Source organism: Nematolebias whitei, chromosome 2, assembly GCF_014905685.2.
Source record: "Nematolebias whitei isolate Nwh7 chromosome 2, NemWhi1, whole genome shotgun sequence".
Taxonomy (NCBI): Eukaryota; Metazoa; Chordata; class Actinopteri; order Cyprinodontiformes; family Rivulidae; genus Nematolebias; species Nematolebias whitei.
Window position 1 is genome coordinate 19,725,504 of NC_056499.1, and position 23,781 is coordinate 19,749,284.

The window sequence follows — 23,781 nt, forward strand, 5'->3', positions numbered from 1 at the left end:
CCCCTCCCCACACACACACACACAAACACACACACACGCACACACACATTTCATACCCACTTGTCACAACAACTCGCCAGTAATTACCAGGGTGGCTGCCCACCTACCTCCTTTCGATGAATGAACTGGGAAACCATGGGTTCGCCCCTGCAGCCATAACTCTAAACCTCGAATGTCTTCCTACTGGTTTTCACCACTGCAGTGGCCCTCGAACAGTAAATTGGCCTCAGAGAAAGACAGAGACAGCAGAATCTCAAACAAGCTCTGCAGCCAGAGAACCAGGCATGTCGATATACAGACATAAAAAAAGCGTTGAAGCAGACACATACTCATTCACTTTCACTATTTGTCATTTCCCTGTCTCTAAGGAGTAATCTGTAATACTGAGATACCTCTGACCAGTGGCCAGACAGGCATCTTTGCTTGCGGAGATACAAAATTGCTCCTACTGACACACACATACACTCTGCTGAGTTGATCATTTTGACAGGAGAATATGACGGAGGAGAAGTGGAGTAAAGATGAGAGGAAGCAGGGAAGCGAGAGCGGGGAGACTTAAACTGATAACTGATGGAGGATGATAACATCAGGAAAGGAAGGAAATAAATGAAGGAATGGATGGAAGAGGTGAGACAGCAAGTAGATCAATACACACATTCACAATCTGCATCTTAAGAACTGACATTTTTTTAAACCTATTCTGGGATTTTTCACTGTCTTACCTATTATTTGTAGAGTACTGCATTAGTTTTAGTAACGTTCTTATAGCTGCTGCTGACCAAGTCTTAAGTGCTGAATCAAAATACATTTGCTTGAAAATGTAACTGGAATATTTTAACCAGAACACTTAATCTACGTATATCAAAAACAAGTGGGTGCTATGACCACAGAGTGTAGCAAAAAACAACGACATATACACTTAAAAAAAAAAAAAACTTTACGCAGCTTTAATTGCAAATTTGCATTTGTTTAATGACGACACACAGTTATTTTTTCCCCTACGAGCCGTGAACGCATCACAGCAACGGGACGCACCCGTGTTGTCATGACAACCAGTTAACCAACGACGTCTGCGTAAACATGGCGGAGCTTTGGAAAGTAAAAAGTGCAGAAGAAGAGTTCAAAAAGGAATACTTCTTCAGAAACAGGTGTATATCATATTTTTACAGATTCTTAAAAAAAATGGACTAACTGTCGATGTTTTTTCCCCCCCATCCATTTTAGCCTATCTGACACATGCTAACGTTTGAGTCATGCTTCGTCGTGTTAGATTTTTTTTAAATGTTTCTGTTGTGGCCCTTACCAACAGACAACTCATGTTCGGTGCAAACACCGTCGTGTTTCTTTTTTTATTGGTTACATTAAATTCATCGTGAGTCATCAGGAAGAGAGCACAGTCTGTGAAGAGTTTAGGAAAGCAGCACTACTTTCTACTGCGGAAGTTATTTGCGTGGTGTGGTGCACATTACAAAATGTTACAGTGATATAATAACTTACCTAAAAACTTCTTGGGATATTTTAATATTCTGTCCTGGCACTTCAGGGAAGCCGAGGAGAACAGACAGAGAGAGACCCGGGCCGTCATCCGAATTCAGAGCTGGTTCCGAGCCTGCAAGGTGCGAGCATACCTCAGGTAAACGTGTGCAGTGAGAGTTTATGTTAAACCGCGAGACAAAATGATAATAATATACACAGACACACTAAGTTACCCTTGATCAAGGTCAAGCTTCTTTGTCATTCTCATCATATGTGGTACATGTGGTGGAACGAAATTGTGTACACAGGGTCCCAGTTACATCCAACAAAAGAAAATGGAACATCTAAGATATGAACTAAGAAATATGCTAAACTAAGAATACGCTAAGCACTGATAGTACAAAACCGATACGCTGAACAACAGCAGCACGAACATGAGTTTGTGTGAGCAGATGAGTTTGAATGAACACAGCAGCGTGAAATAAATCAGCAGCGTGAGATCAGCATCATGGATAGTCAGCAGCACATATCAACAATCAAGTGGCATTACAGTGATTTTTTTTTCACAGTTTTTTTTACATATTTTTGTTTTTATGGTTTTCACAGTTTTTTTTTTTTTTTTTTAAAAAGTTTTTTTTTTATGTGGTCTTTCTTCCACAAGGCTGTGAAACATTTTGGCTCTGAGAGTTAATTTCAAGGGAAACACTGATATAGGCTCACTCCTATAATTATCCCACTTCCAGAGCTTTGCAAATGTCCTCAAGTAATAATTGTAGCCCGGACTCAGAGCTCTTTTGACACACAGGGAGAAATGTATGTCTCTATATCTTCTGTGCTTCTACTGATACCATGACCCCAGCACCATTCTGCAGGGTCAGCAGACAAACTTCCAGACTGTAGGTTAATTCAGATTACTTTAGTTAATTGATCAAAGCGTTAAGTGGATAATTAGCAACAATTTTAGCTGCCTAAGTGCAACTCTGAGGTTGTGCTATCCCCCCTATAAGCATTGATTTTCTGGGCATATAAATGGCCTTTTGGAAATTGATGGCCTCGTTGGAGGCCGGGAATCACAGTGGACTTGCATTTAGAGTATGTTTGAAGATGAATACAAATGTGCACAGCTGACTAAGGGGTGAAAGGCTCATCTGGCATGATTGAAAAGGCTGGAAAAGCAAGGGGCTTCCATGTTTATGTCTTTGTGAGAATCTACTTGAAAGTGTAATGTTTGTCTTTGTGAGAATCTACTTGAAAGTGTAATGTTTGTCTGACCTCTTAAGTCGTTTTGCATCATAAGGCTGCAGAAAATTCATTTTATTTTCTGTAACAAGCTTTTTTTGTAATCACAAGAAATTTGTGATTCAGCTAATTAAATTATGCACTTCAATGAATGAATGAATGAATAACTACATAACATAAACAAAAGAGCTTAGATACTTTTTGTTGTTTATTTTTTCCTATATATATTTAAGCAAAATGTCAACACTTTTTTTTTTTAAATTAAACTAATAAAAATACACACCCAGTCCTCTCCCCAATTTGATTTTTTTTTTCCACAGCCATTTGCACAAGAAAGCAGTCATTATACAGAAGCTATGGCGGGGCTTCACTGCAAGGGCACACATCAGACAAATGGTGAAGGTAAGTTAGAGCCTGGAAAAGCTATAGATATATTGATTATGTTATGATAGCATGCATTAGAATTCAATTGCCATACTCCTAAGTCCCTGCCTCTGACCTTAAGAAATATAATTCACTCATTACGCATTTGGAAATGAACACTTAGCAAATATGATGGAATATGATAAGGAATTCCATCTCTGTTGCATTACCAGGGATGCATTTAGTAAGAGTCTAGTGCGAAACGGATATAAGAAAACTGTTGTGTACATGATGATTGTGTATGTGTGTGCTTTAGTAAAACAAGTCCCCATTTTCAGCTTATTGCCTCCAACTGCTTCTTAATTGAACAGATTGTTGATACCGGATCCAATACCCAGCGCCCTCACGTATAATTTTCCCCTGGATTGAGTTTTGTAAACGTATCACAACAAGCTATTTATCATGCCTGTAAATTGACTGTTTGCTAAAGCATAACTGCCAGCCGTCGTTTGGGAGGCGTTCAAGAAATGAATAGGAGGGGGTGGGGGGTGCGATGGGTGATAAAATAAACAATGAAGGATGTGTCACAACACACATATGGGTTAAAATGAGGCTGTTTGGTTTTATTTGAAAACAGATGAGCGCTAATTTGAATCACTCAAAAATTGCCACAGAGCAGTATTTTGAATTAGCTCAGAGAAATTCCACGCTTCGCCTCCTCTATTGCTCTCTGTCTGTCTTCTCCTGTCTCGTGGACTTTATCATGTGTAACGTGACTTGCACAAAGCTTCTTCACAAAACATCAAGCTGAATTTACAATCCCCTTTCAAGTCTTTGTCTTTCTCTTCCTTCTTGTCTTTCCTCGCTTTCTTGTCTTTATTGAAAAAGACGTGTTGAAATATGAATCCCTTTTATAGCCAACACTCCAGTTTGCTTCTGAAATGTGCCCCCAGTGGTCGACTAGCACGTTTTGTCTGCGTGATGGCTTGTTGAGTGTGTCGCTGAATATTCTCTGGCCCTTTGTTAGTCTCTTTTGTGGCAGGGCTGTCATTGATTATGAAATCCAGAGGAGAACGTTTGGCCGTCATACATCTCCATTAGTGCGCTGCTTGACTACCATAGATTTTCTTGGCCCTTGTCTGTGTTAGTGTATTAAGAGAGTACTGTCCTCCCCTTGATACAAAGTCCCACTAACCGCTTTCTCTCTTCCTCTCTCCCTCTCTCCCTCCATCCCCCTGATTTTTTCTTATTCCTGTTCTCTTTCTTGCTTTCTCTCTTTCTGTTTCCACCCCCCTTCCCATCCTCTCCTTTACGATGGCCCTATCTGGGCTGTCTCTGTGCAATGTATTATGTATAAAGAGCTCTTTATCTTTGATGCCTGCTGTGGACAGATCAGAGGGCCGGGAGACAAGATGTAACGGCATCTTTTCCTTTGTGTTCACAGGCGGCATATTTTATCATGAAGATGAATTTCTACGAGGAGATGGCGGTCAGGGTAAATATCACCACAGTGTCTTGTATTAGCAAATGGAGTGTCCTGGTGGGGGGACACTGTGGTTCTGTGTGTGCAATAAGTGGGTGTCCCCATGAATTTCAGTCTTTAAAAATACATTGACATACAATTTTGTTGCACTAATTTTCCACTTTGGATATTGTTTTCTTATTTCTTATTTTTGAACATAATAACAGTTTATGCAGCAATAAGTAAGTAAGTAAGTAAGTAATATTTATTTATATAGCACCTTTCACAGACAATGACATCACAAAGTGCTTCACAAAGTAAAAGTAAATAAAATTTAAATAAAAGCCAGTCTGAATAAATAAGTCTTAAGATCATTTTTGAAAGAGTCAATGGAATCTGAGCAGCGCAGTGACAGAGGAAGAGCGTTCCAAAGCCTGGGGGCCACCACTTGGAATGCTCTGTCTCCACGTGTTTTAAAATAAGTTCTCGGAACTATCAGCAACATTTGATTTGAAGATCTCAAAGTCCTGATGGGACATAGAGGCTTCAAAAGGTCCAGTAAATATTTGGGAGCCTGACCATGAAGTGCCCTAAAAGTTAGAACCAGAATTTTAAAATGACTCCTGAAATGCACAGGGAGCCAATGCAGGGAGGCCAGAACAGGAGTTATGTGAGCTCTTCTGTGGGTTCTAGTTTGAAAAGATTTCTTGCTTACATTCTGACAACTTGGCCTGTTTGTTACTGGATTCCCTACTAAGTTTTTGAGAAACTGCTTCTGAGCCTCTCTTGCATTTCTTCCGAACCATAATTATGGACTTGTTTTGATCAGTTGGTCCCTCAACTCAATTTACAACATTTCTTCGAAGAGAAGACAGGCTTTAGGCAAGCCGATTTTCCCTGTTGGCTGGATATCTCATCGACTTGATGATGTGTCTGTCTCTGCTGCCATTTGTGGATTTTAAGGACACATTTAATTGGATTTACTATAACTGGTTCCTGCTTTTTGGATTTGGCTGGTTGCTGGTTTTATCTACAATCAAGGAAGTCATTGGCAGAAAATTTGGACCCAATCATGCTGCTTGCCTTATGATGGCTTGGTTTGTATCTCAAGTACCCAGACTCAAATGCTTTGGGCAGAATGGATCAGATCTCTGGGATTTTACTCAATTACGTTCCATCGGTGTGGCCATGTAATTTGGACATTTCGGAACCGAGTGGACCAACACAGACTCGAGGTAGATGTCATTAAGTTCTGCCTATCCCCAAAACAACGGTGTGCTTATCTGAATTTGGCTCCCTTGGCTGGCCTTGAAGGTCATCTTATCTGAATTCACCTGGAGAACATGTGATTTGACGCTCACCACCTCCTCCCTGAAGAATTTCCAACTGATAACCAGATGAAACCAGCTGAATAAACTTTGTGTCATCATTTCAGGACTCTTGGATTTTCATTGTCGTTATTCTTGGCCATTCCTCGACATACCTCGAGAATGTTTATGGATCTCACTGGAGGACATTGGCTGATTATTAATTCTTTATCAGAACTCCTACAGTGATCTCGAGAGCATCTATGATCATGCTCACCGCTCTCATCGTCTCCCCTCTCTGCAGAATGTCTATGTCATTATATGCTTGTTTGTGCGAGGTGTTTTTTAATATCAGAGTTTTTTTTCTTCTCAGGCAGGAAAAAAAAAAAGTCTGATAGGAATTTTTCCGGCTCCAATTCCTACATGTGTCCAGTTTATCACTTTTATTGTCTGTCCAAACAGGTCTCACTTGTAAATGAGTCTTTGAGGCTCAATGTGACTTATCTGTCTAAATAAAGGTTGAATGAAAAGACCTCTTCAAACCTCTTTCAGGGACCATGTTTGTGGAATGGTGTCTCCAAAACTGCATTTTTCAGAAGCAGGCTCAAAAAAGTAAAACCTTATGTTGATGCATTTACTGCAAAATCAAAGTCCAAACAAATTCCATTTAAAATCTGTTATTTTATGGCTTATCTGTGGCTGCATCCACAAACGAAAGTGGAAAAAAGTATAATCGCTGCTTTAGACCAGAATCAGTTTTAGAAAAGGGAAGAATGACACAACATATACAGCATATCCATAACATAGCATATAATTCTTTCTTTCAGTTTCCATGTTATACAGAAGTCCCTCGTTTATCGTGGGGGATCCGTACCCTATATGAATCATGCCCCGAACAGAACTGGATAAAACCTAATATTATTCACTATTCTCTTTGCTTGTTTTAGGAATTCCAAACATGGTTTTAATAAAAGTTTTATCAGTTTTTTCAGCAGTCACTGAGTTACCTCACAAATTACAACACTGTGGTCTTTGATTTCTTGGCACTTTTACACAAGAACATTTCCTAGAAGTTTGTTCTCACCGTTCCATAAACATTTACTTTCAGGCAGTCTGAATCATTAAAAGATTTTAAAGAGCAACAACCCATTAGTGGTGTTTATTAAGGGTATGGCATGGTTCAAATGTACAAAAACGATTATAGTATTTTCATATTGATGGAGAAAAAAAACTGTGTTTTTTTTGTGTTTTATTGTAACATAAACAAATGGAATTGACCACCAGGATGTTTCAGGAAAAAATGCTATTATAAAAATAAAATTCAAAAATAGATGTCCCAACTTTTTAGGTCTCAGGATAACACTTTATAGTCATCATTATGATTCATAAAACAGCTATGCTGAAGTTGCAGGAAAGGCTTTAAGTGTTCATTTCAAATAAACTTTATATTCATATAATGTTTAGTTTTTTTCTGATAGGAAACAATGTCAGTTACTAAATAAAAAAATATGAGAAACAATGCAAGAAAGGCTTTGGTTTAATTCTCATATGAGTCCAATGATGTTGTGCTGTGCATTCTTTTTGACTGTGATTTATTTTTGTATTTTTTTAATCGTTGTTCCAATTTTAGCCCACTGCCCTTGACCAAGACTTACCTGAGAAGTATAGTGTGTCCCTGGACATAACACTTTTTTGATAGTGCCAACAAACAAATCTCTAGAAAAATGCTGACTATGTTTTTTTAATTGATTACAGAGATTTTAAAGACACAGATCTCATAAATAATTAGGTTTTTAAGCACCTGAAACTGTTGTTTGTTTATGATGCCAACCCTGGACATTTTTCTTGCCACTAGAAAATGAGCCCAACAGAGTAAGTATGTAAAAGATTAATAAGCAATGAATGTTTGTACTCTTTTTACTGAAGAACTATTGTTTAAATTTAAAAAAAATGGAGAAACTATAATCTTAAGATCCCCTTGTAACATTTCCTTTGAATCAATTTTGACTCTATTTTTATCTCTCTCCTCCTCATGTCTTTATCACGGTGTGGTAGATAACAGAAGATAATGTATTAAGGCCGTAATAGAAACCAGTGTTTACATGCTGCACCTCGGATTTGTATTAGATTCAACAGCATTGATTTCACTAGTCAACAAAGGTCAGCAAGAACTTGGGTGGCGCCAATTACTTTATTTAAAATTATCTATTGACTGGCAGATCAATGCTAATTCTCATTTTGCTCATTGTTGTTTTTCCCCATCCTCCATTCATCCGTCTCTCCCCTCTTCCGTCTTCTCATAGCATAATAATTCTTTTACCTGCCATTGTTTTATTCTCCTAATTAGTCTGAAGGACATCCACCATTGCTTTAAAATGGTCCACTGGTGTGTGGGGGTGTATGTGCTTGTTAATCTGCAGCCCCCTCAATCAGTGCAGACTAAAACTGGTAAATATAGAGTCATGATTGTTGTTGGTTCAACCTTGGACTGCTCTTTTGTCACGAGTCACGACTAAATAAAAAAAGTTTGAAAATGTTTCTTCAGTATTTGGCTATACTAATTTACACATACGTTATGCTTCCAAATTTCATCCATGCATTATTTTTACCCGCTTCTTCCTTTTCGCGTCACGGGAGTCACTGGTGTCTATATCCAGCAGTCGCTGTGCAAGAGGCGGGAGACAGCTGGACAGATCGCAGGTCCATCACAGGGACACGTAGAGACAAACGAGACCAACATAAATCAGATAAACATTCTCACTCACACCTAGGGGCAATTTAGAGTTACCAATCAGCCTAATGTGCAAATTTTTGGTCGGTGGGAGGAAACCGCTGTACCCTGAGAAAAGTCATTCACACATGGAGAGAACATGCAAAATCCACCCAGAAAGGCCCCCAGCAGGGATGTGACTTGGTGACCTTCTCACTGAGAGGCAACAGCTCTACCAACTGAGCCACCGTGCCACCTGCATCTAAATTTGATCTTGGTATTTACAATGTTATGAAAATAACCTTTTTGCTGCTTTACAGATTCAGGCGAGGTGGAGAGGATTCTTTGTCAGGAAGTACATCCATGACTTCTACGCACGGAAAAAATACTTGGAAAGACTCCTTGTAAACAACGAACTTATGAGGTACATCTATGAAAATATGGTCCTAATTGAATAAAAATAGCAGCTGTTTTGTATGAAAGTATGTGATACATAGTTTTCAGTAAAACTTAAATTGTACTGCATTGTAATGAGGTTTCTGATATTCTTCGATTGTAGCATAAGTTTAATATTGAATTCAATTCAGTTTATACAGAGCCAATTCACAACAGATCTCATCACAGAGCACTGTACAAAAATATTCACATACATCATAAAATGCTGATTAGTAAACATGATTTATCTATTTAAGAAGCAGTCTGGGAGTGAAGTACTCTGATTGGAAAATATGGAACAGTGGAGTCCTTAATGTAATATGGAGCTCTCTAAAACTAGAGAAATATGATCTTTCCTTTGAACTCTCATTAGAACACTAACAGCAGCATTTCTGGACTAAAGACCTTTTAAATATTTTTTTGAATTTTAATAATTCCAATAGTCCAGCCTAGATATGAAAAATGCATGGACCAGTTTTTCTGCATCATTTGGGGACAATATGTTTCTAATTGTAGTGATATTATGCAGATGGAGGAATGCGGTGCTGGTAACTTTTTTTTTAATTTGGAGGTTAAATGACATAACCTGATCAGAAAAACCTAGGCTTTTTAAATTAAGACTTGAGGCCAAATGAATGCCATCCAGAGGAAGTGAAAGGCTGCAAAGTTTATTCCTAAGATGCTCAGATCCAAAAATCACAACCTCAGTCTTGTCAAAGTTTAAAATCAGAAAATTAAGGGTCATCCAGGTTTTTTCATCTCTAAGACAAGCTTGTAACCTAAGTTCTGGTCTAATGAGTGAAGGGGCAGTGAAAACCTGTATTCGTTTTATAAAATATGATATAACCAAAGCAGCAGGAATAGAAAAATGAGAAAAAAAGTCTGAGACATGTAGCGTATGAAAGAAAGGAAGAGGAAGATGTGAACAATGTGACGAAATTTTAAAAAATAATGCCTCTGATCTGAACTGCAGCTTGTACATTAATAAAACATTCTGCGCTTCAGGGCTTAGTACCACAAAAATGCCATATTTTATTTTTTACTGAAAAAAAAAAAATTCACATTTAGCTAATCAGTCATATTTTTAATGTTGTTAATATATTTTACCAGAATATATCTTTAGGCTTCTGCTAAAATTAAATGTAAATTTGTTAAAGTTCTCCCTGGATCACTGACTCGCTTCCTTTCTTCCCCACCAGGGTTCCATCCTTTCTTCATGCTCCTTTAAAGAAAAGAGACACTAGGGCGTTAAACTCCATGCTACTATATTACTACTTTATAATTATACAAATATTACACAAAGACACACACACTACCCTGTGAGATATTCTAGCACTCCAGACCAATGACTGACATTACTGTGCTTATGAACATAATCAAGTTTATATTTTTACCAAGATACCAAATTTTGCCCATTATATGCATTTTAATGAACTTATATTAAAATTGAGGGTTTTTTTCTGAGTTTGAAAAGTACAAAAAAATGAATCAGTTGAGCTTTGATGTTGTTCAGGTTTATAACTTTAATGTGTTGCATATAAAATATGTTGCAATACCCTGATTTGTTTCACTAAAACACACTTCTACACACAAAACCTCTCGTTTATTGTGGGGTGTTCAGGTCACTTTCGCTCCAGTTAATCTTATGTTTATTCAGTGCTGCTGGGATCATGATCAATTAACAGTGTTCCTTCATTTATTTAAAACATCCTTTCTGTGCTCGCTCTTTAACCCTGAGATTGCTCACTATCTGATCACTCATCCTGCAAATGTCTGCTATTTAATCCACCAGAAATGTCTTCTCTCATTGTAAGTGTGTCTGTATATTCAAACCATTGAACATATTATTGAGTGCTGGATTAATGGTGCCCATTGAGTGAATGTTGAGTCATTGTGCATGGCAGTGACACAGAGTAGTACATCCACTGGCTAACCATTTTTTTTGTCCATTCACACTCATAGTCTCCATTTCAGTCTTTTTTTTTTCTCTGGAAACAGATTTCCCCAGCACAAAACCATCTGTGCCATTTCATTAGGTACAGCATCCAACTAATCCCTGCCACTTACACCATACTCCTCTATCGTCTGCCTCATCCCCCCCAATCCCTTAATCTCTAAATCTCACCTCTCTCTTTTCTTCTCTCTATCTTAATCTATTTAACTCTATATCTTTCCCCCCCTCTCGCTGCCACAGGTCCACTGTGTTTCCATGTCCATCTTCATTCATCCTTTTTTCTCCTGCATACCCTAATGAAGTCAAGACCCCAGCACAGTCCCCACTCTGCCACAGTTTTTCTTGATACCCTAACAATTTATCACTTTGTCAGGGTGACACAAAGTTCCCAGGCTTTAATAAGGGCATGCAGCGGGACGATAGGGGTAACTAGGAAAGCAGAGCAACCGCACTTTGCATATTTACTAAATGTCTTGGTGTCATCGCTGCTGCTACTAACACGGCCTGTTGACTGCATGAATTATTCCTCTATCTATAGCAAACAGCTGGGTAATTATTACTGCCATAATCAGATAAATAATTATCCCTGTGTTGTTGCAATGGCATGGTAAAATCTACTAATTTGTACCTACAAGTAAGAAAAACAGAAATGAGGAAGAATTTATGGATTGCTACTTTTCTTACTTGTTTGATGTTGCGGTATTTCTATTTTTCGTCATGCTTTTTTCTTTTGTCTTCAGCCTTCTTCATTCCTCTCTCACTTGTGTCCCTTCCAAGGACATTCTTGAAAGGAGAGCTGCTATGATCGAGATGGAACAGGCCTGCCCTGTGTTCACTCTGTGCTTCTGTGCATCAGTACTTTGTTTTTTTCTTTTTTGCAGTTTTCTTCTTCTGATTTACTTTGGTTGCAGAGAAGCCCATTACTTCATTCTTAATGTGTTTGTCTGGTCAGTATGGGTTGTGTTAGCATATTGAGGGAGTAAAACAATGCACAAAAGTAGGATAACTTCATTAGTGAATGCTGGTTATGAAACTTCAGCAGTATTGTCATAAAAATTTTCATCAATGTTGTTGGTTGCCCCAACACCTCAGTCAATTAAACAGAAAGACTGTTTTGATGCTGCTAAAGGTTCAGTACGTTTAGTGTTTCAGTCTAAAATTGACTGACTGAAAATTCATTTTTGCCAACTACTAAATCATTCAATTGAAGCAATTAAATCAGCCAATCAGGTCAAGCCTCCTTTAAATATTTAGTTCCAGACCAATTTGCTGCTCTTTTCCTTGGCCTGGATGACCAAAGGTGTGGCCTGCTGTTCTACAGTGCCTCATTCTCTGATATTCTATCAGTCCTTGACACTCTGTTATGAACCAGTGAGTGAATTATTGAATAACAAGTTAGGAAATTTAGCTGTACTATATTAGCCATTTAAATAAAATAAAAGTCAGGGGTGACGATGTCAGTGAGGGCTTCAGTGATTGGAACGTAGTTCAAATGATCATGTTGAACAGTCCCAGCAGCCATCAGAGAAATAATTTATAGTCCTAGTTCTTGCATCACCCTCTATGGCATGGTAAGAACATTATGAGTGTCTGAATATAATGATACCTGTATTATCAAAAGTATTTTATAATGTGCAAAGATAATCTTACTACACTTCATATCATTTAATATTTTTATAATGACTGTCACAAACATTTTTGCAAGTACTGTTTAGGATAGGCATAAAGAGCACAGCATGTCTAGAGTTCACTGGGCTCCAATCTCCTTAGATACTACTCTGATGATATTTAATGGCATAATTTGGAAGTAAGGCCAAGCTCACCAATAGCCCAGCCCACAATTCACAAGGTTCAAATAGATAGTCTTGTGGTACCAGACACCTTAGACACCACTAGATGTTATTTTTAATGTGAAGCAAGTGGTCATAATGTTGTGGTTGCAGTATAGCACGTACACTACATTGCCAAAAGTATTTGCTCACCCATCCAAATTATCGGAATCAGGTGTTCCAATCACTTCCATGGCTACAGGTGTATAAAATGAAGCACCTAGGCATGCAGACTGTTTTAACAAACATTTGTGAAAGAATGGGTCGCTCTCGGGAGCTCAGTGAATTCTAGCGTAGAGCTGATAGGATGCCACCTATGCAACAAATCCATTTGTCAAATTTCCTTGCTCCTAAATATTCCACAGTCAACTGTCAGCTGTATTATAAGAAAATGGAAGTGTTTGGGAATGACAGCAACTCAGCCACCAAGTGGTAGGCCACGTAAACTGACGGAGCGGGGTCAACGGATGCTGAAGTGCATAGTGCAAAGAAGTCGCCAACTTTCTGCAGAGTCAGTCACTACAGACCTCCGAACTTCATGTGACCTTCATATTAGCTCAAGAACAGTGCGCAGAGAGCTTCATGGAATGGGTTTCCATGGTCGAGCAGCTGCATCCAAGCCATACATCACCAAGTGCAATGCAAAGCATCGGATGCAGTGGGGTAAAACACACCGCCACTGGACTCTAGAGCAGTGGAGCACGATCTCTTGAGTGACGAATCGCGCTTCTCCATTTGGCAATCTGATGGATGAGTCTGGGTTTGGTATTTGCCAGGAGAACGGTACTTGTCTGGCTGCATTGTGCCAAGTGTAAAGTTTGGTGGAGGGGAGATTATGGTGTGGGGTTGTTTTTCAGGAGCTGGGCTTGGCCCCTTAGTTCCAGTGAAAGGAACTCTGACTGCTTCAGCATACCAAGACATTTTGGACAATTCCATGCTTCCAACTTTGTGGGAACAGTTTGAAGCTGGCCCCTTCCTCTTCCAACATGACTGTGCACCAGTGCACAAAGCAAGGTCCATAAAGACATGGATGCAGAGTCTGGTGTGGATGAACTTGACTGGCCTGCACAGAGTTCTGACCTCAACCTGATAGAACACCTTTGGGATCAATTAGAGTGGAGACTGAGAGCCAGGCCTTCTCATCCAACATCAGTATGTGACCTCACAAATGTGCTTTTGGAAGAATGGTCCAAAATCTCCATAAACACACTCCTAAACCTTGTGGACAGCCTTCCCAGAAGAGTTGAAGCTGTTTTAGCTGCAAAGGGTGGACCAACGTCATATTGAACCCTATAGATTAGGAATGGGATGTCACTTAAGCTCATATTTAGAGTCAGTGCAGGTGAGTGAATACTTTTGGAAATGTAATGTATTTGTTTCCAGTGACACCAAATCTAGACTTTGCATTTTACTTCTAAACATTTTGCTTCACGAGAAATAAAAGCTATAAAAAAAATTAGCTAATCAGGAAGCATCTGGATCACCTCTCCTGGGAGGTATTTTAGGCACACCCTTCCAATATGAGATGCTGGGGCAGACCCAGAACCCATTGAAGGGATCCTGTCTGATTTGGAAATACCTTGGCATCCCCCCCAGTTGAACTGGAGAATGTTGTTGGAGAGAGAGATCCTCTCTTTTTGAGCTGCAGCTTCTGCGACACATCCACCCATCCAGCCATCTTCTTTGCTCACTTTATGTGCAGGTTCACGGGAATGGTAGGCTGATGCCTATCTCCACTGGGCAAGAGACATCATACACAGCAACCTCAACTAAGCAGTAGAAAATGAACGGATAGATGAAAAGCTGATTAAAAAATGTTTTTCATATTTTGAATTTAGTTAGTATTTACTTAAATATTGAATCAAAACAACCCAAGGAAGTGTTTCAAACCGTGTTTCTGATTGATTATAATAACATTGATAAGCACATTATAACTGAGAGATATTACAAACCAAAAATTAAGTTAGTGACATACTCCCCCCCCCCCCCCCCCCCCCCACACACACACACTCACAGGACATGTGCCGCTTGCCAAAAAGGGCTAATGAGGGTTGTATGTTGTGGCGGCTGGTTGGGTCGACACAGATCGAGGTGCCTTCAGCCGTTACAAATCTGTTTGGCTTTTGTCCACTACACTGCAATTAATAACACTAGGAGTGGGGGCAGGGATGCAAAGGTCACCCTTTTCAGCTGGACCAACAACAAACACACATACACAGAGACAGATATATGTACAAACATTCAGTATGACACATTGGTGTTCTGTGAGGAAATATTAATGCATACATGAACAGAAGTACACATACACACATGCACCAGTTGGTTTGTGCACCGATGGGTCTCACAGTAAATCACAAGTTTATATTTTACATTAATAAGTAATATCCGTGTTAGCTTGGTAAACAAATAGAGGCCAGGTAACCTCAATATTTATACTCTCACATAGAACTCTACTGTATTAAATTGTTGTGCTTAATATTACATATAAATACCTTCAGACTTGCTCCTCTTACTGCACACCTGCACACACAGAGCTCTGCATATTTCATTTATTTTGTAATTTAATCTGGTGCTCTGGAAGGAATGAGAATGCGAAGGCAATGGGACCGCATTGTAATTCCTTTTTAAATGTCAGCAGCAGCAGAATGTGTTAACCTCACATTACAGACACACTTTGAATATCCTGATTCTGGTGTGGAAGCTTGTAATTGAAAACAGAAGTTGGGTTAGGAAAGAAAGCACAAATGAATTAGAGAAAAAAGGAAGAGATAGAAAAAGAGGGAAAAAGATGCAGGATTGTTGATGATCTATGTCTAAATTCTTACTGGTATTGTGCTTGTGGAAATAGATTGGTTTTACTCTTAACTTTGTGAGCGTCTCTTCAAATTATCATGGTGTGTGTGTTTTAGTAATCGTTTCCAAATGCCCTTTTAAATTATTACTCTTGTAACAATAAGGCTGTGTGATTGTGGGATGAAATAACAATGTATGGGGTTTTAATGCGTCCCATTTAGACAGCTTCGCTAAACAGATGTCACAGACATGCTTGTCCTGGCTGTGGTGATGAAATATATCCATCATCCTCCCACTTCTATCCTCTCGTGCTTTCATTTTTTTTTTTGGGGGGGGGGGGGGGGTCCTGCCAAGCGGTCTCATTTCCTTGTTTTTATCCTCCCAGTTTATTTGCCTTTTCATGTCTGCAAGTGTGATTTTGCCTTTTTTTTCCCCCAGTTTTTTTTGGTTTTTGTGTTTATTTTTTACTTTGAAGGACACTTTGGGGAATTATCAGACATGCACAAATATTTTTAAATTGAGTTTACATTGTGTACAAATCAACCAAATCCCTTGTAATGTAACCTGTCAGTTTGCTCTGAAAAAATATAACACATAAATTGTTGTCATATAGCGAACTTGTTGTAAATAAATTTATGAATAAAGTAAACTATTTTTCATGTAAAATCTGACACCTTGCAAATGTGATAAATTGGCTTTTAAATGATGTACATTATAAAGATGACCAGCAGATTTTGTTTTGATTTTATTTATCACATTGTTATCTCAATTTAGTATTTTATGTATTAGAATATAAACTAAATGGATGTAGAACCTTAAATATATTTCTATTGACAGAGTAAGCATAGATTTTAGATATATTGTAACATCATTACTACAATAAGCGCTATTAAATTTTTAAATAAATTTTTTTTTTTTTACTTTTCCCTTATACTTCAAAACATGTATCAAATAGAAGAAGGTTACCTAAATTTACAGTTTTTGTGAATGTTTTGTATTTTCTGTAGGAGGGAGCTTGATGAAATCCAGGAACTCCAAAGAAGAGAGAGAGAATATCTGAAGATGGTAAAAGAGCAGACAGCCGAAGTCTACCAAGCTCATCGGTTACATCACCTCATCAGCACAAAGCAGGTTGGTGTAAAGAAACAATGAAAGATGTGTTTAATCATGTTTTGCATTGGTCTATGTTCAAAACTATAATGAAATTCATTTATGACTAGAAATATGTGGAAAAGTTAACATTTTATAAGGAGAAATAGTCAATAAGTGATCATTTAATTAATTTGACATAATATCTATATATAAATATGAGTTGGAATGTGCACTAGATGCAGATTAGAATAAGATATGCCTATTAGAAAACTGTTTTAAAGGCAGATTAGAAAGAAAATATGGTATACACATACTGGGATCACTGGATGGTGTCTTTATGAACTCAATTTTATGGTAATCTCAATTATGTAAAAAAAAAATAAAAAAATCACTGTTCACCTTTTTTAATGCTACTTATGCACATTCCAACTTGTTTTTCCATAACTGGTCACATATAATAACGATTAAAACATCTGTGCATTTTATGTAAAAAATAAAATAAAAATCCTCCTCATATGATTGTGTTTATTTTATAGTTGCATTCACAGAAATGTTGTAGTTTACAACTTTTATTTTTCTTTGGTTGCAACACTTTAATCTGCAAACTGTTATTACACGTTTTCATTTATTGTAAGGTGTAACAGCAGCTAATTAAGTGTAAAGAAATGTTGACAAATTATTTGGCTTTAAAAAAAAAACAAGGAAACAGTCTATTTATTGGTTAATAACACTAAGCATGCGCTGAAAATTACGTTAAAGTGACAATTTGATAGTATAAATATTTCACCTTTTCACTCATGCCCTCATATGTGCCTGAAAGTCAAATGTTCTGGGAATCACATGACTGTAGACAAGCAATAAGTATTGGGGATGTCCTCAAGAGACTGGCTACAGTGAGGGGGAAAAAAGACTTCCTCCTTTTATTTTGTCAACAAAGTGGCTGTGTGGAGTTGAGTGTGTCCTCGTGGTTCTTCTGATGTGCTGAGGGGAGTATTTTACTGCTTCCCTGGGCACAGGTGCACGTGTCTATGTGTGTGTGTGGCGTCTACAAATCTCTTGACTCCCCTCTGGGATCATAATGAAGACAAAGCACACTGGTCACTGTTGATTCAGCACCACGACTCCTCTCACTTTTTCTGTGTCTTTCTTTCTCTCTTTCCTTCATGTTTTTACAACCTGCATTGTCATCATCTAAATTACTATGTCCTGCATGGTTTTCTTAATCTCGTTATTACAAACCCTTAATTTTAATAAATTTAAGATAGGAAAGATATTTGAACTATTTAAGGATGCGTGGAGTTGTGTGTTTAATTTTATATTTATTTACAGTATATGGGTTGTATACCCTCTCTCTTTCTCTGCATATGGCAGGGGTACCTTTCCCTTAGTAGCTCTGACCTTGTCAGCTGTGAATAGATGGCTCTCCCACACAGTTCATCCTTCCACACATTTAGAACCCTAGGTCCACACACACGCACGCACACACACACACACACACACACACACACACACACCACACACACACCAATAGTCGCACACAACTTACCAAAAGGCCCCAAGTCCCTCTGACAGAGACGGAGTTGCTGTGTTCTTGGGGTCAACATCATTGCTCTTCTCATAGCTTGCCTGATACGTGTGTGTGCGTTTGTGTGCGTGTTTTAAAGTTGTGCAATTTATGTGTGAATATGTTTGTTGTTTGTATGTCACCAGTGTTTGAATAGTGTTATTGCAGCTGCCTCATAATTAGTGTTAATATGTGTCAATATGAATAAAGCATCTGTCAGTTTCTGAACTGCCATCTTGAAGCCTCGAGTTCAGCTTTTGTTTGTTACTGCCTGAGCCTGTTCAGAGACAAGAGTTGCTTTATGTGGATAAGGAGATTAAGCTGAATCTTGGTTGAGTAAAATATAGGTGTTGAGGCTTTGTTCAGTTTGGTCTTAAAGATAATTTACCCCTTTCTTTAAGGGATTTTATTCACATGTTTTGTATATTTGCACTATGACTGGGTGGTAAGAAACGTGTTTTTTCCCAGTTGCAGCTACAAATTCTTTCTTCTCTTTTGGCAACATGGCATTTCATCAAAAGTTATTTTATCGCCTAATGAAACATTTACTTATTAACTAGATTAGCTATATATTTTCAAGTATTAATGCTTTAGTTAATGTAGTTAGTACAATACTCTCTTATTGTTCAAGTCCTTTAGAGTAGCTTAAATAGCAAGCAGTGTTATTAGCATATAAAGTAGATAAAGAGTCCCTCCGACTTAAAGCTTTGTTCTGGTAATTAACGCACGGGCAGACAGATCACTGTGATTTGAATAATTATTGTCTGCAGCTTATCTCTACCAAATTTAAAAATGATGAGGCAAAGTTTTGTTTATGTTTAAATGCATTTACACAGTAAAGATTTAGAATTTGTCACATTTGCATGTGAAGATTGTTAGTTTTTCACTCATTCACTCATTCATTCACTCATTCATTCATTCAGTCAGTTAGTCAGCAGGAAGTAACCAGTGTCTTGTCTGTGGTACACAAAGTTTTAGAAGCTGTCAGTTTGAAGCAGTGTGCTGTCTTCCTGACAGGTATTGTATTATGTTGTGATATTTTATTTGGCTAATTTTGGATACTACAGAAATAAATAAAGTTCCAAATTAAATTCAGTCAAGTAAAATTTTGTTCTATTGAATTCATTCTAATCAAAACAGCTCAGTAATAAAGCATTAAAGTTTTATCCTGATGCATGCTCAATAATCCAGGTAGAATAATCCAAAAAAGTTCAATCTGGTCCTCTGGACATTCTGGTCCCAAGTTGGCTTCCCTACCACTGCACCACAGCCACAATAAAAAATAACTTAAAATCTTAAATTTGTCATAATTCAAATGTCAAGGTTCAGGGTGACCTTGTTATTCGCATCACGTGAAGTGGAAGAAAGTTGTGTACTCGAGGTCTCAGTTACACCCAAAAATAGCAAAAATATAACTATAAAAAATAAACAATATACAAGGATCTAAGATGTATGCTAAACAATAGTAATATAGTATAATACCTAGAACTGTCACAATAACAAATTTTGCTGGGCGATTAATTGTCTCAGAAATTATTGCGATAAACAATAATAATGTTTGAAATTTGACGATAATTGTAATTATCGTCAAATTGGAATGGATAGTGAGGGAGTGTGCAGCTTTTCTTTAAGAAAAATGGGAGGGAGGCCTCTTGACATGACATGGGTGGTCTCTCTTTGGTTCTCAAAATGGAGGATGCTTATTGTGGTTCGATCTCTTTAGCATAACATTTGTCAAACAAAGCTTTTAATAAAAAATCAGTAAACACGTTCTCAGCTTCTTTTTGCAGAGAAAAACTACTTTTTACACAAAGGCACAGGTTTCAACTGTGAATTTTGGAGCTTTGACAAGACGGAGGTTTTTTTCCCCAAGGTCGGCCTGTTAGCTTAGCTCATAGCTTAGGTTCTCAGCTTAGCTGCTTTTAATGATCCAAAAATGGGATTTTGGACAGTTAAAATGGATTTTAAAGGTTTAAAGGATTTCACTACACGGTGTATTAAACAGCAGCCTGAACATGAGTCTGTTGTGAGCAGATGGGTTTGAATATAGCAGCTTATGTGCAAGAAATCAGCAGCACAGATAAAGTGTCAACTCTCCAATTAAAGTGGTATTACAGTGATTTTCTTGGTTAGGGATTCATGAGTCTAGAGTAGAAGCTGTTCCTCAGTCTAGTGGTTCTACACTTAATGCTCTGCAACTTACTGCCTGAGGGGAGTGAGGCAAAAGGTGTGTGTGCTGGGTGAGTGGGGTCCTTCATGATGCAGGTAGCCCTCTTCTTGCATCTGGATATTAACAAGTGGTGCTTTTGTGACATCATGCTTAAATGCCATATTTGTAGAGTTTAGTTGATGCTTGATTTGCTAATGGGGTTTTTTGGTGCCAAAGGTTTTCAAATTTCTTTCATTTTATAAATATATATAGTTATGATAGAATACTTATCAGTAATTATACGAGTAGTGATACTCAATCTTATTTACTGACAGCAAACATGGCCAAAGGATTCAAGTTAAAGTTTAAGCTTATTTATTGCCATTTCAACCATATAGCATGCATAGCACCCAGTGAAATGAACAGTGTTCCTCCCTGACCTAGGGGCTGCATAAAAAATATCAGTTTCACAATACTTACAAAGGGCATGTGTGCAAGCAGCAGCACAAAAGTACAGTAATGACACAAGACTACATAAATGTGCTTTTGCAAATATTTGCATCACAAACTGGGTGAAATTCAAAAACAGTATTACTGTTGTGGCGAGGTAGTGCTGATACCTGTTGTCCCTTTAACTGTAAGTGAGAGTAAAGTGTGCTGTTGTTAAATGTTCCATGTAAACATAGACTGTTTTAGCATCAAGTGAACAATAATTTGATTGTCCAATATGAAATAGGATAGGAAAAAGGATCAAGGAAATTTGTTTTATACCCTGAAGATTTTTAATGTTGATCTGTTTAGTCGTGGCTATTCTCAGTCACTTTACTCTAGAGTTTATCCAGGTGTGAGAATAAATATGAAGTTGTTCCTGGTTCGGCTGTGGTTCAGCTGTTAAAGCAGTCGTCCTTTAACGAGAGAGTGAGGTTTGATTCCATCAGTATGCAGTCATGTGTCAAAATGTGCCTGGGCAAGACACTGAACACCCCCATTGTCTCTGTTGTGAGCCCCATCAGTGCATGATTGCAATCCAAAGGACTGATTAGTCTCTGTAGAATGATTTATTCAGATTAACTTTGTAGAGATGCTGTATTGTGTTGTATGAATGTGTGTTTGGATGTGTTTGACTTTGTGTTACAGAAATTGTTTTGTAAACCACTTTGAGCCACCTGGTTGCCTAGAAATAATCTATGTAAGTACAGACTTTTTACCAAAGCTAAATAAAGGGCGAATATTTGCGTCAGCATCTAACATCAAACAAAATTAAATCATTGTAACTTAGCTCATAGCCAAATATAGAAATCAACATTTCTAAATAAATAAGCATTAAATTAAATTAGTAATGAATTCCTTAAAAAAAAATCACTTAAAATCATAATTTGTCATGGTAAAATAAAGTTTTTTTGCCCCAAATATAATATATATGCATTCTGTTACAGCGCACGGTTTTTAACAATGACCTGTGTCTAAGATTAATCTTGTGCTAACCTCTTTCTCTGTCCCTTCTTTTTCAGTCCCCAGGAGTTTTCAACTCTCCATTTAGGCCAGGCCCTCATGAGATGGAGCTACTGTTGAGGGAGGTCAAGTATCAGACCCCCACTAGTCTGGCCTCTAGACATCGAGGTTGTTTCAGGGACATGTCTGACCGAGCAAGACCTAGTTTCTCTGGGACTTCTGAACCCCTATGGATCAAATCCACTAGAGCCTGCGACTTAAGGCCCAAGCTACCTCCCATTACCAGCAAGAAACAGCAGGTGAAGATGGTCAAAGCTAGGATTGTAACAGATGTGGGAGACATTTGAATTAAACACAAAAAAATTTAAGTATGCAAGAGGTCCAACTCAGTATTAGTTGTGTCATACTAATAAAAATCTGTGTTGCCCATAGCATTTGACTGTTGATACTAACAGCCCTTAAAATCATTTTAGACTAGAATGAAACATTAAACATTTGTAGACAGCATTCTTTTGGAGTCACACAGTGTTGTGTGGCTTTTTTTTTCGCCCCCACAAACTTTGACATATATGTAACATTTAATATTCATATATGTTTGTTTGTGTTCCACAACGTGTTTTTTTTTTTTTTTAAATAGGTTCTGTGCTAATTTACCATTGACATTACGCACCAGTACAATCTGAGTTAAAACAGACACTGATTAAATTGAAAAATTAAATCAAAATTTCTTGTTTAAACTTATTTTTTTGTAGTTCTTGTACATATTTTTATATGTTGACTAGATGAAATAAATATTGCGTGGGTATTCAAGGTTCCTCTCACTCACAGTCTTGGTTAACTGAACATTCTATATTGCTCAAGGTCAAAGTATGAATGGTTATTTTTGCCTTTTTTATTTCTGTGTTTGTGATAGACTGGCAACCTAACCAGTAACAACTTGAGCTAGACACCAACTTCCTGTGAGCCAGAAGAGGAACAAGCAGGTATAGAAAACAGTTGGATGTTCCACGTTACAGCCCCATGTTAAAAATATTGAATAGTTCTAAGGTTGCACATTTGTACAAGTTTGTAGTCGTACAAACACTTTTCCATGCTATGACATGGAACATAACAGGCATCGTTTAAAACACTTTTGAAGCAGTTGCAGAATGCATTTTAAGGACTTGTGGCCAGAAAAATATTCTTGACTCTCCAGAGAATTGGTGGACACTGTCATTAGGCTCGACTGTTCTTAGAGTTTCCTGGTGCAGTTAAGTGGCGAAAAGAGCAGCGGCTACAGCAGTTGCAGAAGTCAAAATGCAGGCGTTTGAGGAGGCCATGAAGAGTATACGTTTTAGTCTAGTTTTGCATTTGTGACCATAGTGTGACGTCATATTGGATTTGGTCTTTTCACATTGTGTTTTGTATGCCCTTTACCAATTTTCAGAGTGGCAAAGCGCTCTGAATGTTGGTTTTTTTAATATAATAAAACATAAGCAAGCAGAAATGAGCCATAATGTTATTTTATTAAATGCACTTACCACATTTAGTAGCACACAGTCCAGATGGCTGTAGAGTGATTGAGGCCATTAGTTGTGCCATTAAGGGCTCATGTACTGACAGAAAGATTCATTGTGTATCCTTAAATATAGATGTTTGTCTTTGCCTTCCTGTCTTTTGTTTGTTTGTTTGGTTTAGGGTGTGTTTTCAGGACAGGAAGTCCCCTTTTCTGTTGCAATCACCCCTACACCTCACATGTCTTCCATCCCTGGTGTGATAACTATCTAGTGGTGATGGATAAGGTTGAGGTGCTGGCTGTGGAAGTGGTCAGGCCAGGCCACTGATCCTGTAGCGATAGGAGCAAGGACGGGGTCTCTGTCCCTTCCTCTATCGCTCCCTGTTATGCTCCCTCCTTTTTTTTTTTTAACACCAAACAACAACTGAAGGTCACCTCAAGCAGCACAAAGCAATTTAAGT

At 38.0% G+C, this 23,781-nt stretch overlaps 1 protein-coding gene across 1 annotated transcript; it reads left to right on the forward strand.

Moving 5' to 3' along the window:
* The first annotated feature begins 1,080 nt into the window (after positions 1-1,080).
* On the forward strand, positions 1,081-22,806 carry spata17 (spermatogenesis associated 17). Its single transcript, XM_037697519.1, has 8 exons — positions 1,081-1,148; positions 1,544-1,633; positions 3,036-3,117; positions 4,523-4,573; positions 8,878-8,981; positions 16,576-16,699; positions 21,885-22,124; positions 22,739-22,806. Exons 1-8 carry the CDS (start codon positions 1,081-1,083, stop codon positions 22,769-22,771), a joined length of 792 nt encoding a protein of 263 aa, XP_037553447.1. The 3' UTR covers positions 22,772-22,806.
* Positions 22,807-23,781: the final 975 nt, after the last annotated feature.

Bases quoted from the DNA above. Each gene is read 5' to 3' on its own strand.
- spata17 (XM_037697519.1), top strand. From the start codon at position 1,081: ATGGCGGAGCTTTGGAAAGTAAAAAGTGCAGAAGAAGAGTTCAAAAAG. The intron at 1,634-3,035 runs GTAAACGTGTGC...TTTTTTCCACAG, and splicing joins AAGGTGCGAGCATACCTCAG to CCATTTGCACAAGAAAGCAG. The intron at 16,700-21,884 runs GTTGGTGTAAAG...CTTCTTTTTCAG, and splicing joins ACCTCATCAGCACAAAGCAG to TCCCCAGGAGTTTTCAACTC.